General features: G+C 36.7%; 3 protein-coding genes across 8 annotated transcripts; all 3 read left to right on the forward strand.

The window, feature by feature from the left end:
* Positions 1–739: 739 nt before the first annotated feature.
* Positions 740–4,210, forward strand: LOC132052530 (small ribosomal subunit protein eS1-like). Its single transcript, XM_059444112.1, has 7 exons — positions 740–862; positions 940–987; positions 1,069–1,174; positions 3,102–3,239; positions 3,361–3,546; positions 3,640–3,840; positions 3,939–4,210. The coding sequence occupies exons 1-7, from the start codon at positions 852–854 to the stop codon at positions 4,032–4,034; spliced, it is 786 nt and encodes a 261-aa protein (XP_059300095.1). The 5' UTR covers positions 740–851; the 3' UTR covers positions 4,035–4,210.
* Positions 4,211–5,238: 1,028 nt separating this feature from the next.
* LOC132052533 (uncharacterized) lies at positions 5,239–9,926 on the forward strand. 6 transcript variants are annotated; one of them, XM_059444115.1, is made up of 8 exons: positions 5,257–5,474; positions 5,575–5,677; positions 6,936–7,015; positions 7,116–7,445; positions 7,656–7,732; positions 8,897–8,927; positions 9,005–9,073; positions 9,570–9,926. In XM_059444115.1, exons 1-8 carry the CDS (start codon positions 5,418–5,420, stop codon positions 9,585–9,587), a joined length of 765 nt encoding a protein of 254 aa, XP_059300098.1. In that variant the 5' UTR covers positions 5,257–5,417; the 3' UTR covers positions 9,588–9,926. The 6 variants fall into 6 exon arrangements, 4 of the variants coding, with proteins under 4 accessions (XP_059300101.1, XP_059300100.1, XP_059300098.1 ...); XM_059444114.1 differs by having other exon boundaries at positions 5,260–5,474; positions 8,999–9,073; XM_059444118.1 differs by lacking the exon at positions 7,656–7,732 and having other exon boundaries at positions 5,239–5,474.
* A 945-nt stretch (positions 9,927–10,871) lies between these two features.
* On the forward strand, positions 10,872–14,119 carry LOC132052532 (mitochondrial phosphate carrier protein 3, mitochondrial-like). Its single transcript, XM_059444113.1, has 6 exons — positions 10,872–11,269; positions 12,165–12,526; positions 12,631–12,674; positions 13,123–13,337; positions 13,429–13,553; positions 13,762–14,119. Exons 1-6 carry the CDS (start codon positions 10,967–10,969, stop codon positions 13,802–13,804), a joined length of 1,092 nt encoding a protein of 363 aa, XP_059300096.1. The 5' UTR covers positions 10,872–10,966; the 3' UTR covers positions 13,805–14,119.
* Positions 14,120–14,798: the final 679 nt, after the last annotated feature.

Below are 14,798 nucleotides of genomic sequence, written 5' to 3' on the forward strand. Positions count from 1 at the left end.
TTATTAACCTGGAGTTCTACCTGAAGAAGCAGGAGCCACGACAGATCCAATAAATATATCAATAAATCTCTCATTTTTTATGAAGGGGACCGCGGGGGGTGGGGTGGGGGGGTTGGGGGCAGAATTTCATTATCAAAGCAAAAGGGGTTACTGTTAAGGCATGTTCCGTACATCTGCACAATTTCAAATAAGAAAATATGGCAACTCACGTAGGTTTTGCTTCTGATTGTAATGAAATGTATTTTTGCAGATTTTTTTTTTTTTTAATGAGATCAAAATTTAAACGGTGGCACCTAAAAATCTTATTTGTGCAAATTCCCTAGCCAATTTCGGCATTAAATTTCAACAAGCAATCCGAAAAATGATCATACAGGCTAACTTCAACCAATGCAGCTGTGTTAGATGTTTATGGGCCAAATTAGTCCAAAAACAACGTAAGATGTGATACTTCCTAAAGGGTCATTTGCACTTTTGTTCCTATTCTGTAACGGTGTTTAACTTTTGCTCCTCATGACAAATAACTTTTTCGGCGTATAATTTTAGATATATTGACAGCATAATATTCCATAAATTATGCTCCACACTCTTAAATAATTTATGTCCTACTAGCATAAAATCGATTTTAGGCCAAAATTTAAAGAACAACCCATTTGAAGGCCAAACAGTGCAATTTCTTACTTCCTAAAAGTCAAGGGCCATCCAATACTTAGTGGCCCATTGGTTTTGCCAACATGGTTTGTAAAGTAAGCCCAAAAAGTCCAGTAGCACTAGGGTTTTACAGCATTATTATTATATCACCTTCTCCTTTCTTCCAAACTCAGCCCCCCAATCTGAAACATCTCATTCTCAACATGGCTGTCGGGTATCTCTCTTAATTTCGTATTTCTAATCTATCTTAGTGTTTCTTTGGATTCTAATATGTTACACTTTGTTGTACAGTAAGAACAAGAGGATTTCAAAGGGAAAGAAGGGAGGAAAGAAGAAGGCGTATGTCTCTGTTATTATTATTGTTTGTGTTTTAGTTTTTGAGTGTTATGTAACTAATTGGATATGGTGAAATGTGTGCAGAGCCGATCCATATGCTAAGAAGGATTGGTATGATGTAAAGGCACCATCAGTATTTGAAGTCAAGAATGTTGGTAAAACCCTTGTCACCAGGACTCAGGGTACTAAGGTATCTATCTCTTGCTCATTTTATACTTTTTTTCCTTTCCGCTTCTGTAATTCTTTATATCTAGTGTTGCTTTGGATGTTTTGGGTTACTGCTTCATTTTACCTCTGAAAAAAGAAATCCCTTTTTGCTTTAGTTATGAAATGCAATGTTGAATAATTGACAAATATCCTGGTATATACAATTAAAATAATACATTCCTTAATGGGACTTTTACACTGGTTCAAGAATTGGGCTAGACGCTTTTTAAGAGTTGAGTGAGGATTATAACTTGTTGTGGTTATTATTTAATACTGCCAACGGCCAGCCAAACACTGTATTATTTATGCAGCTTATGCTGCCAACCGACTGACTTATTAGCTTATGCTGGGATTAATTATCTAATACAATTAACCAGGCGACCCTTTAGGGTTATGATATGCTTGTAATATAAGAGATGCAACACTGGACCCATATCTGCACGTTGAACTTCAAAGTGTTTGGGGAAGTAGCATGAAGTTGATGAGCGGTCGATGCTCTCTCTTCTGTATCTCATACAAGTTTCAAAACTTGATGACACTGGAAAATGTTTTATGAACTTCTAAACATAGTACACAGGAAACTCTGATTCCTCCATTTGAATCTAAGTGAGCTAATAATTTGTAGAAATTTAGAGGGTTGTACTTACAAAAACTCTGGTAGGAGTAGGTTGATTTATGATGAGTTCTACTACTCCCAGAGTTTTTGTAAGTACAACCCTCTAAATTTCTCATAACTAAACTGATTTATGATGAGTTCTCACAATATTTGAATGTCTTAGAACATAGTATTTGAAGGGAACACGTCCAAATCATTTTAGTTAGTGGTTTGTTGAAAGCTTAGGTTTTCCTTGAAGCTTAGTGCAGTATAGGATGGGTGCTTTGACTTGCTTAAGGGATGCCTTTGCGCTTACAGGCCATTTCATGCCTTTAGTTTATGGGTTATCTCTTAAAGAGAGGCATACCAACAAATTGTAGTTGAGAAACCTGTACATGACAGTACTAGTCACTAAGCCCGTATAGAAATGGATTTAGAGTTATACATCTGATCGAACTTTTTAATGGCTTTTAAAAACTTGATTAACGTGGACTGTTACTTTGTATATACTGTTGTTTGTCTTTGTACTTTGTAGTTCTTTCTCGTTATGTGCGTGTGTGTATAGAGAGAGATGTTTTGCTATCCTACTACATGATTGTAGCAGGTTAGCATTGTTCTCATTTTTCTATACTCATAATACCCTTCCCTCTTATCTAGCCACTTCACTACGAAAATATTTGTACAAAGATAACCCTCATATAGTGAAGTGGCAAGTGTAAGATAAGGGTAAGTCATGGAAAGAAAAATGGGTACAATGCTAACCTACTATAGTTATGTAACATGTTAGCAAAATACCATGTGTGTATTGTATAGACTCCAAAAGTAGCCCCACTTAAAGATTTACATAGCAGACCAACTAGTTTGAGTTGAAGTGTAGTAGTAGTTATTTTTTGTGCTATAGAACATAATTTGGAAGATGTTAGTTTTCTCCCTTCACCTTTGATTAGGTTAATTCAGGAAACTGTTTTATTAACTTTTACATCTTGCTTGTAGTCTAGATCTATTTGTGTATGACTTTTAACTGCTGAACATCCTCTTCAAAAGTATATAAGGTTGCCTATTCTGTTCTATTCTATAGAACATAATGTTGAAGTTGTTAGTTTTCTCCCTTACTTTGATTAGGTTAATTCAGGAAGCTGTTTTATTAACTTTTACATCTTGTTTGTTCTCTAGATCCGTTTGTATATGGCTTTTAACTGCTGTACTTCCTCTTCAAAAGTATATCTGGTTGCCTATTCTGGTCTGTTCAAAAGTATAGATTTATTTGACTGCAAGTGCAATTTTATTAGTGCATTTGTCTCCTTTCTGGCTCCAGATTGCTTCAGAAGGATTAAAGCACAGAGTATTTGAAGTCAGTTTGGCTGATCTTCAGAAGGATGAGGATCAGGCATTCAGGAAGATCCGATTGAGAGCAGAAGATGTGCAAGGGAGGAATGTCCTCACACAGTTCTATGTATGACGATTCTTTTAGGCTTATCATTTCTTCAGAAGACTAGAGAATAGCTCTTTTTATGGATTGAATTTTTTAACTTTGTTTTGGAAAAAAGAATTAACTTTGTGGTTGGTAACTTCAGGGAATGGATTTCACAACAGACAAGTTGAGGTCTCTGGTGCGCAAGTGGCAGACTTTGATTGAGGCTCACGTGGATGTCAAGACCACAGATAGCTATACTCTCAGGATGTTCTGCATTGCTTTTACAAAGAAGCGTCCGAACCAGCAGAAGCGAACCTGTTATGCTCAGAGCAGCCAGATCCGTCAGGTTGGTGGTACTTCTACTTGGACTGACTTGTTTAGTAATGTCTGGCAGGCTCACTTTTGATTACTTATCAACATGTTTGTTTTATTGTGTTAGATCCGTCGCAAGATGGTTGAGATCATGAGGAACCAAGCAAGTTCCTGTGACCTGAAGGAGTTGGTAGCAAAGTTCATCCCTGAATCAATTGGTAGAGAGATTGAGAAAGCTACTTCAAGCATTTTCCCTCTACAAAATGTTTATATTCGCAAAGTCAAGATTCTCAAGGCCCCTAAATTCGATCTTGGCAAGCTGATGGAGGTAAGTTCAGTTTCAATGCGCCACATTGAGCATCATTCTTGGATAGTTCAAAAGTGTAACATTTGTTTTCGAAACTACTAATGAGTTTCTTTTTGCAGGTGCATGGTGACTATTCAGAAGATGTTGGTGTGAAGTTAGATCGACCAGCCGAAGAAACAGTGGCTGAGGCAGAACCTGAGATTCCTGGAGCTTAGACTTGTTTCATTTGGATTTGTTGTCTGAATATGGTTTCTAGTCTTCTAAAGTTTTGCTTTTGTTTTAGTTGAGCTGTCAAAGGCGTGACCTAACAAAATTTTGGATCTCTTTCTTTTGGTTATGCTTGATGTTAAACTGTTTACAATTTAAGATATGTCGTTTTTCAGCTAATAAATCTTTTAATACTATCTATATTAGGACATAGTTTTGAATGCATACTAGACTAGAAACCAGAGTGGATAGAACGCATGCTGCTGGAACTGGTACATCTGATAATAATAATAATAGCATTCAATGCATTGGATGATAAGCATGCAAAGTAACAAATGAAAAAGCGGAATAAATGGCAAACATAACAAAAGATAAAGACGTGGATGGGTATGTAGTGTAACTTCGAGCCTATAAATGTCTGTTAAAGTAGTTGTTACATGTTTAAACTACTATAAATACAGTCCGTTGCTCGTTTGTCGGAAGATCCTCTTTTCCTTGTTCTTCTGTTCTACGTGTTGGATTACAGTTCTGCTCCTAGTTTATAACTAAAAGAATTTGTTGAATCACCTTACTCCTTACCTTAGCACGTGTCAAACTTCATCATTCATTCTGCTATTTCCTTCAAAAAAGAAGGTAAATCTTAGAACCACAAAAAAGAACGCATATTTTAACCAATGGGATGATGGTTAATCCGATAAGCCAAGAAGAGAAGAGTTGAAGCTTCAGCTGGCTTGATATGATACGATGAAGATGAATTGATTAGCACAAAAAGGCAAAAGTTGTGATGCATTTGGGTATAAATCACTTTTGGTAGGGATCTTTTTGTCCCAAAGCGGGATTTCCTAGTGAATCTGAATTAATTGAACCTCAAAGCGGATGCTGAACATCATGTAGAAAAAAGTTTGATAAATAAATATAAAAGAGCATAGACGAAAAACATGTTGATGAAACAAAACACAACTTAATATGATGAAAATTGTATTTAAATATCAGTCATACTTCATATAATTTAAATTTAATTAATGAAAAAAATATTTTAAATATTAGTAAAAGTTCATCTAATTTTAATCTTAGAGAACTTATTAATGCAAGATTGCAAGTGAAGCCATCAATATTGTATTCATATTTTCCGGCTTTATATTCTCAAGCTTCACAATTTGAGGTGTGGCATCACGAATATCAATTCTAATAGCCTCATAACATGGAATGAGTAGTATATTTAGCAAAAAGAAAAAAAAAAAAAGTAGTATATTTACCATATTTCAAACTTTAAGGGTCCATTTGTAATTTTCAAGAAGTTCGGGGTGCAGACAGTGGGTACACTTTCGAAAATCCTGGGTAGAAAGTGGAAGTGCATAGCTTTCCAAGAAGAGGCGTTCTTGGAGACAGCAATGGAGTCGAACAAGAAATCGGACAATAACAGAGGCAAGAAGATGACCAGGAAAGAGGTAACATTAACTAACGTTTGCCCAAACGCATTAATTTTTGAAAAGCTAGTATAACAATGCAATAATTAACAGTTGAATGTATTTTGTTTTATGAAGGCAGGTATTGGAAAAGAAGAAGAAAGTACAAGAGATAATCAAAGCTGCTGTTTCTCAGAAAGACCCTCTTTCTTCCTTTCCAACTTTCCGCCATTACAACACTAAGGGTTCGCATTGTTATTTCATTTAGTTAGTTAGATGTCCTTTAATGTATTATCTTGGTGAATTGTGAATCGACAACATTTTCTATCTTTTTGGTGGAGAAAAAAGCTTACTTCTTCACTAGTCTAAAAATCATCCTTGTGTGGAGGATAGCAAAAAGAGCCGTTTTACCCTTTTACACAGATTAAGTCATCCTTCTTTCGTAAAGGGAATGATTTTAGTCATTAGGTGATAGCTTATGATCTTTCTTCAGCTAATACAGTTTCTAGCATGTTTTTGTTCATATATTCAACAACACCAACAACATACCCACTGTAATCCCACAAAGTGGGGTCCGGGGAGGGTAGAGTGCACACACACCTTGGAGGTAGAGAGGTTGTTTCCGGTAGACCCTCGACTCAAGAAAAAACAGTTCAAAGCAGTTCGGAAAAAGAAATAACGGAAGTGAACAAGCTAAGGCAAAATATTATACTCCCTCCATTCCAAAATAAGTGTCCTTTTAGGCTTTTTATTTTGTTCCAAAATAAGTGACGCATTGGGATTTCAAGAAAAAATTAATCCTATTCTTCCAAACTTACCCTTATTTATAATCAAGAATCGTTAAATAACTTTTCTTTTTCTAAGCATTAATTAGGGGTAAGTTGGTAAAAACACTCCTAATTTTCTAGGAGTGAGCAATTTCTTAAGGGGTGTGCATGAGCTAAAAGAGACACTTATTTTGGAATGGAGGGAGTATAAAGCATGATAGAGCATTCTTAACAGCAACTACAACAAAATAAGAAGATAATCAAAGTACAAGAAAAAACAGATAGTAACAGAGATCAAAGGGCAAGAAACTACAGGAGTAATGTTACAACTTACTAGTATGAAAGGATAAGCGAGACAATGCTCTACTACCTACTAACCTTCTAACCTAATTTCCACAACCTCCTATCTAAGGTCATATGTTCATAGGCCTGTGCAGATGAACATAGGCCAAAAACGAACTATGTATCAGGTTATTTTTTTGTTTCTCACCCGGTGTCCAGTACCTGCATTGGGGCCCGACTAATCCGGATTCGCGTCGCATAAGGCCCATTTAAGGGGAAAGCGCTCCGTAACAGGATTTTTTCCTATGCCTAGGGTCAAACCTGAGGCCTCTGGTTAAGGGTGGAGGGGTCCTATCCATCCCGCTACATTCCTTGTTGGTTATGTATAAGGTTGTTTACTATTATACTTTATTCAATTTTCCTATGTGTAATGTATGGTTGATTTGATCATTAGATTTGTCTGTGTACTTGGACTCGGGATGCGGAGATAGCCTCTCTTCTCCGGTGAAGCAGTATATTCAAAGCCTCCTCAAGGTAGCAAAACTGGCTAACTTATCTTTAGAATTTAGCTACAATAACAAATCAATGATCACAGGGATATTTCCTCTTTTCTGAAGGTATGTGCCTTTTATAGGTGAATATGGAGGCGTCATATGGGACAGAGTGGCCTGAAGAAGAGAGGGTGAAGCGCAGGGAGATGGTTTCTTCTGAAGCTCGTTATATATTTGTGTATGAGATCTCAAATGTGGATACCGATATTATGTTCAAATTATCACGTAAAGGAAGGAGCAATGCAGACGGTGTGGATGATAAGGGTCGACTTGTGGCTTTTGTACATCACCGCTTCACTATCGAGGAAGAAATTCCTGTTCTTTATGTGTATGAATTACAGCTTGAGCATCGTGTTCAGGGGAAGGGGCTGGGAAAGTTCTTAATGGTGCTAATTGAGCTGATTGCTCAGAAGGTGATGGAATGATCTTTGCTCATTCCAATATATTTGAATTGTTTGTTTTTTCACTTTGATTCTTAAAATTATGGTGGTGGACTAACATATTGATTTGAAAACACTTAGCCACGGCATTGCTGAAAATTTCTTCACTAACGGAAATACTAGCCTTGCATTAGAGAAATTTGGCATGTTCAGTGCTAACGAAAGCTATTCAATACTTTGCAGAACAAAATGAGAGCCGTGATGCTAACTGTTCAGAAGGCAAACATGATAGCAATGAACTTCTATAGGAATAAACAAAGGTGATTGATTGATGTGTTATAGTAGCAATTTGTGTGCGTTTAGCGTATATCATTTACATGTTTATGGTATTGAAATATCAATACATGAAGCAATTAACTGATAATAACCTTAGGTGGCTACACCAATGTAAGTAAATGGTGCTTTTCTCTTTCTGTAGAGAACTGTAGTATTCCTCCTCTTTCTTTATGCATCACCATGTGTAATGAGGATTGTATTCACGAACTGTTATCCTATTTTTAACCCGCAAGAGTGGCTTAGTTGGTTGAGCATGGGGCTTCCATAATGGAGGTCTCAGGTTCGAAACCCCTTGCCTACAAAAAGCAGGGGATTTGCCTTCTGGGTCAAGCTCGTCGCACGGGGCTTGCCTAGTGCGGGTTATCTCTTCTGTGTGGTTTGCGAGCTATTGCATAGAAGCGGGGTTTACCCTGTGCGCACCCGAAAGGTAGCGGCTGCGGGTTCCCTTGTCATAAAAAAAAAATTATCCTATTTAACAATAGTTAGTTCCATTTGTACGATCCCCAAAAGAGATATCCTCTTAATTGAACTATTGTGGTGTTTGGGAAAAATAAAAAGTGTTTTTAAGCACTTACTTTTAGGCCAAAAAGGTACCTAAAAGCCAAAAGTTGGGTATTCCCTACTTATGGCTATTAGCTTTTAGCATATAAGCTATTTTTAAAAAGCCAATCCAAACACCCTCTATGTTCATAATATCTTTGGCATAAGATCTGGCATATCATGCTGGAGGACAGAAACTGTGAGGAAAATTCTTGAAGTTACAGGAGATTTCTGAGTTGTTGACTCTTGGTTGTTTGATCGAACATATAAATATACAATAGAATTACCTTAAAGCCATTCATCGTTACTGTTGCAAACTGATGCGTTGAACATGCTTATAATCAGGAATTTAATTATATCAGGAATTCTTTTGGAACTTGTCAGATATACATCAACCTGTTACATAATCAGCTTCCAGTGCACTCTCAGCCTCTTCCTCTCATTATTAATTAAGAGATGCTTAGCTCTAACCTGAAGAGTCGCCAGCAGCAAATTCTTTGCTCAGCTGCTACATTACATTAATATTTGCTTTTGTTTACTTGTTCATAATGATGTCTCTGATAAGTACTAGCTGTTTCCCATAACACTGATACGTCAACCTCCTGCAGGTACCGGATATCTACCATGTCACCCTCACAGGTAGATCGACTCTGCAATAATTCAGTTTCCATCACTATTTGCTTAAGCTTTACATTCTTCATGTTTGGTAGTTGCAGATGGGGTTACAGACAAACTATGAGATTCTTTGCAAGACATTTGACTATGAAGTTAAAGCTGTACTAGAGGTGTGCAATCCCTTTTTCTTTGTATTGAATAACAGAGCAAGAGGACTCAATCAAGATTGTCATCTCATGTGAACTCAAAGTTGCCCGACATGTTTTTCATGCTTTCATTTATTGGATCAACTGGTAGTTATCAACAAAAAAAAAAAAAAAAAATGGTTATTGGATCAACTGGTAATGCTTAAATTATGTCGTAGGAGTCTTATGCCAAAATTTCCGAAAAAGTGGTGTCTTGATTTAAGAAGTTACTAGACATTCTTGTGTATTACATCTGAATGCATGTGAAATGACTGAATGAGGCAGATGAAGTATTTGAATGGAGCAAACAACATCATATTATATGGTCTAGGTTCCATTTCATTTCTGTGAAATCCATAGTGTTCTCTTTTATTTGACAGATGAAGTGCACAACCATTTAGGATTACAGAATTACATAATATAGGCACATTTTTCTGACATGTTATCTTTTCCTTTTCTCTTTATTCTCTGTCCAATGAAGGGAACTGAAGATAAATGAGTGCAAGGTGATTCAGAAGCCGTCTCCAGAGCATCTTACAAGTTTTAGCCTGTGTCTGCTTGTAGCTTGACGATAAGGAAACCTGTGAAGAGGTAGCATAATGTGAATTATCTAATAGAAATTGCAGAGTGTATGGTTGCTCAAGTAGCATTATGTTCTAGTTTTCTTGTTGATCTTAGATTGTACTTGATTATTAGGTCTCAAGCACTTGTCACTCAACTATTCAGTGTATTTGCCAGACATAACAACTTGTACTATTTATTCCCCATTAGGACCATTACTGCCTTTATGTGCAATTGTGCATTATGTTCTTTATATATTCTTGCTTTTTGCTGCTTCCGTGCCTTTTCCAGGTATCGTTCACATCTGGGGCCAAATAGAGCAGTTGCAGTGGGCATAAAAGTTCTATTGCCTAAAATATAAGCTGTTCCAAGGAAAACTAGAATTACGTTTGTGCCATTGTTCTGTTTTCCCTTGTGTTTTGTTTATGTGTTTTTATAATGGTGGCTTCTGACCAGCTAGCGCGTACTTCATCTATTCCATCGAGTATCGAGTACTTACTACCTCCTTCCTTATGCATATGGCGAGAAATTGAGTAAACGTGACAATTAACAATTATGTCTTATAGCTTTTCGCCTAATAATTAAAGAATCATCTCAGTGACGGTGATTTTCGAGTGAGTGATCTCTATCGCCCAAGGTGCTCATAGAAATGGCCAGCGATGGTGAGAGCCCATCCTCCCTCATTGATTAAGCAACAAATATAATGACAAGGAGACATCCCAAAGGATTAAAGTCACTAGATCGAATTGCAATGTCAAAATATCAGTAGCTCCACTAGTAAACATGTAAAGTAAAACTACCAAGTGTAGATTCACTTACCATCTTCGACTCGAGTTATATATAGCTTTTATAGTCGGATCAAGTCCGAATTTATTATCTTAAGTATAGAAGTAGTGAATCCGAGGATTTGCACATGCCAATTGACACAATTATGCACGAAAGTAAGAATTCAAAAACATATTTTTTTTTAAAGTAGAAAATGTCAACTCATCAATAAAATTCAACGCAAACCAACAGGCAGGGGGCACCCTAAAAGATTAAATTAAATAAAATGAGAGGAGAGCCACAGGCACCCTTCATTTGATAAATTAAGTTGCAGCCAAATATGGTCCAAAAGCCATATAGGAAATTAAGGACAACCCTTCCATAATAAAGCAGATTCTTCGATTCTCCACCATTATAGGAACCGTTCTTGTTTTCCTCCCTCCACCTTAAATAACATCATCATTTCACCACATTTCCTCCCTCTTTGATCTCCATTGCAAATACTCAACACATACACCAAGTGTTGAACTTCTCTGTCTTACCCTACTTACAATGGCCTATACAGATAACTCTAGTTTCCGGAGACCTTTGATCCCCAGTTTTCTTTACACGGCTTCTTCCTCATCATTACCTTCATACAGAAATGTCAATGACTTGGAGGATACTAATACTACATTATGTGAATCATCAACGGTGAAGAAGCCCTTTTTGGTTCCGGCACCAAAGGAGTCTTCAGGTAAAATAGAGATGTTCTCACCTGGTTATTACGCTGCTTGTACTTTTGGAGGTATTATGAGCTGTGGTCTCACCCACATGGCCGTTACACCCCTCGATCTTGTCAAGTGCAACATGCAGGTACCTTTTTTCTACGTGTGATCTTATTATATGTATACATTTTAATTCTCATTTTTTTGTTTCGTATTCATAGTCCGGGCTGGCCTAAAACAATGTGTTCAGATGAACCAACAGAACCCGTCTTAGATCCGCATCTTGCATTTCTCCATGCTTAATTTTACCCCTATGTTTAAGATCAAGATCACGAGAAAAAGTTGTACTTTGACGTGTATATGAGTTGTGGAGATCAAGAAAACAAGTTTCCCCCCACTTTGTTTAACAAGTTGGTAAGGAGAACAAGAAATTTAAATTACTCCCTCAGTTTCAACTTGTTTGTCTTAGTTTGACTGGATACGGAGTTTACGAAAGTAAACAAGACTTTTGAATCTTGTGGTCTTAAACTAAAGATATGTATAATGTATCAAAATGTCCTTTAATCTTGTGGTTTTAAACATGTCATGTGCGATGTTGAAATTAAAGAGTCCCCAAATTAGGAAAGAGACATTCTTTTTAAACAGACTAAAAAGGAAAGTTAAACAAACAAATTGAAACAGATGGAGTACCAAATTAGGATTTAATTGCAGGTTGTTTATCTTAAGTTGTTAGATGACACTTTAATTATGTGGATGGTTAAGGTCACTGCACAAAGCTGTTTTATGCGTCGATAGTGTGAAAAATATTGACAAACACAATCAGGTGACTGATAAAATTTATTAAATTGTGTCCTGACAAAGATGGTCTAACATGCTATAACAAGTGAAAGTGTAAAGTATCTTTACACTGTCAAGTGTGTATATATTAACTTAAATCTTTTGTAATACTGGAGTACCCTTCTTTAAGTTTCTGCAGAATTATTTCGAACAGTTTACGTTACTAATGTTACTAATTTTGTTACTGATGTTGTTGGAATTGCTAGATCGATCCTGCAAAATACAAGAGCATTTCCTCGGGTTTTGGTGTTCTGCTCAAGGAGCAGGGTGTTAGAGGCTTCTTTAGGGGATGGGTGCCTACCCTGCTCGGTTACAGCGCTCAGGGAGCTTGCAAATATGGATTCTATGAATATTTCAAGAAGTATTACACAGACCTTGCTGGCCCTGAGAACGCTGTCAAGTACAAGACTTTGATTTTCCTTGCTGGTTCTGCATCTGCTGAAGTTATTGCTGATGTTGCTCTCTGCCCGTTTGAGGCTGTCAAAGTTCGCGTCCAGACTCAGCCTGGTTTTGCCAGAGGCTTGTCTGATGGGCTTCCCAAATTTGTTAGGGCTGAAGGAGCTGCTGGGTAATGCCTATTATGTCAATAAATTGGTCGGGAATTGTTCATTTACAACGTGTATTATTGTACATTGCTAATGGAAGTTTGGCCGTTTAATTTTATGTATACAGGTTGTACAAGGGGCTTGTTCCTCTCTGGGGACGACAAATTCCATGTAAGTTTATGTCTCTTCTTATCTCCAGTATCTCAGACAGATTCATGCGCTCTCACTACCTTCAACTTGAATTATATATATGTACTCAGCTTAGATTTTGTCTAACCGGATTCTCTAAAGCTAAAATTAAAGTACCCTTTTGAGGAGAATTGAATAAGGATAAGGGGATAAGACTATTTCATCTAGCTATATCTAATGGACTAGTTATAGCTTTCACGTGTCGAGCATTAGCAAAGATTATATTTACTCAATTTAGCTTCCTTCTTTAACCTGAAACTTAGGAGCCTACTTTTGCAAGTATTGCACTTTCTTGCGAGTTTGGTATGTGAAACTTTTTTGTCTCAATGAAGTACTTATATCAGTATTATTGTACATTCTTTTTTGGACCAATGAAGTACTTATATCAGCCTATTATTGTACATTCTGTCTTAAATGTGTTATTTTACAGACACCATGATGAAATTTGCATCATTTGAAACCATTGTGGAACAACTCTACAAAAATGTCATCCCAACACCAAAAGACCAATGCAGTAAATCTACTCAGCTCGGTGTGAGCTTTGCTGGTGGATATTTAGCTGGTATTCTTTGTGCTATTGTGTCACACCCTGCTGATAACCTCGTTTCTTTCCTCAACAATGCCAAGGGCGCAACTGTGGGCGATGTGAGTACACAGATTCTGTACATTGACAATTGGTTTGCGCCCTCGAAAATTATATATTGGTTCGTTTTTACCTCAATTGTGCATTTTGTAGGCTGTGAACAAGCTAGGCGTAATGGGTCTTTGCACTCGCGGTCTTCCTCTTCGCATCGTCATGATTGGTACACTCACTGGAGCACAATGGGGCATCTATGACTCTTTCAAAGTTTTCGTTGGGCTGTGAGTTTCTCCTCCCTCTCTTTTCTTTGCAGTGGTGTATTTAGACATTACGTGTGTGCTTTTGGTATGACAAAAGTCAAAAAATGAGTTATGCTTCAGCTAACACTTAGGCATTACTTATTAATCTTTAATACTCAAGAATTTCACCAAAATACTCGTGACTAGTTATAATATCTTGAAATGATGTTTACACCCATTGATCTTGCAGGCCAACGACTGGTGGTGCCGCTCCACCTGCCCCTGTCAAGTGAAGAGAAAAATGTGAAAATTCTTCTGCAGTACTCAATATCTCTTCATGAGGTTCTTCCAGCCATACAACATATTTCATTTAGTGGCAGAGGGAAACTGGAAATGTTTTAATTCCATCTAAAAGTTTGAACACTGGTAGCTAGGAAAATTTTGTATCAATTCAACTTTTGCAGTAAGATCTGATTTTTTTTTTTTTTGGGAGGATGAATTTTATGATCCTCCTGATGGCTGACTACTAAAGAATCACTTTGTAATGATGATTTTTTGATTTGCAACAATGTATTAATTCCCTGTTTTCACATGATAATTGTTCTGTTTATTATCTCTTGGAAAGTTTGAGCGTAATTAATAAAAATGCTAAACTTCTGATATGGTAATTATATCCACAACCACAAGCGATACCTCCAGAACGAAGTTGGATATTTAACGACCTGTGAACTGCAAAAAAACATGAGAAATCGTTCCAAGATCATATGATTCTGACTGTAGCTAAAAAAGAAGTATAAAAAGTCTAGATAGCAAGATACTTATATACCAAAGCCAAGCCTAGCATGTGAAGGTATTTCCACTCCCAATTTTTCAGCCACTGGCCCACTGTACCTACTTTTTTTTTAAGGGCAAAAGACATATATGTACATGATAAGGGGTATGTTGTGGGCAGCGATATTTTTCGGTTCTGAAATATATCGATAGGCATTACAAAATCATACGAATTAGGTAAATTAAAAAGAAGCAAATAAAACACATTAAATAAGGTAAGCAAATCGTTTTTTCTTATTTTATTCACTTTTCTCTCTCCATTTCAAAATTTAGAGATATAGTTTATGATTTTCTACTTTTATTTCTTATTTGTCCACTTTCTCTTCCTGCATTCAAAACTAAGAGATATTGTTAGCTAATTTTCTCCAACTTTTACTCAAAAAGTCCATTATAATCGGTAATTTTTATGTACATAGTTCATACACCAAAAAACATATGTGTATAATTTTCGTATGC

The sequence above is a fragment of the Lycium ferocissimum genome, chromosome 4, assembly GCF_029784015.1.
Source record: "Lycium ferocissimum isolate CSIRO_LF1 chromosome 4, AGI_CSIRO_Lferr_CH_V1, whole genome shotgun sequence".
In the NCBI taxonomy this organism is placed as follows: domain Eukaryota; kingdom Viridiplantae; phylum Streptophyta; class Magnoliopsida; order Solanales; family Solanaceae; genus Lycium; species Lycium ferocissimum.

What these genes read in the sequence shown, in the direction of transcription:
- LOC132052530 (XM_059444112.1), top strand. An exon ending in CCAGGACTCAGGGTACTAAG is followed by an intron (nt 1,175 to 3,101) that starts GTATCTATCTCT and finishes TTCTGGCTCCAG; the next exon opens with ATTGCTTCAGAAGGATTAAA. An exon ending in ATCTTGGCAAGCTGATGGAG is followed by an intron (nt 3,841 to 3,938) that starts GTAAGTTCAGTT and finishes TTCTTTTTGCAG; the next exon opens with GTGCATGGTGACTATTCAGA.
- LOC132052533 (XM_059444114.1), top strand. Translation starts at nt 5,418, where the DNA reads ATGGAGTCGAACAAGAAATCGGACAATAACAGAGGCAAGAAGATGACC. An exon ending in AGAAGATGACCAGGAAAGAG is followed by an intron (nt 5,475 to 5,574) that starts GTAACATTAACT and finishes TTATGAAGGCAG; the next exon opens with GTATTGGAAAAGAAGAAGAA. An exon ending in CTACCATGTCACCCTCACAG is followed by an intron (nt 8,928 to 8,998) that starts GTAGATCGACTC and finishes CATGTTTGGTAG; the next exon opens with TTGCAGATGGGGTTACAGAC.
- LOC132052532 (XM_059444113.1), top strand. Translation starts at nt 10,967, where the DNA reads ATGGCCTATACAGATAACTCTAGTTTCCGGAGACCTTTGATCCCCAGT. An exon ending in AGGGCGCAACTGTGGGCGAT is followed by an intron (nt 13,338 to 13,428) that starts GTGAGTACACAG and finishes TGCATTTTGTAG; the next exon opens with GCTGTGAACAAGCTAGGCGT. An exon ending in TTCAAAGTTTTCGTTGGGCT is followed by an intron (nt 13,554 to 13,761) that starts GTGAGTTTCTCC and finishes TTGATCTTGCAG; the next exon opens with GCCAACGACTGGTGGTGCCG.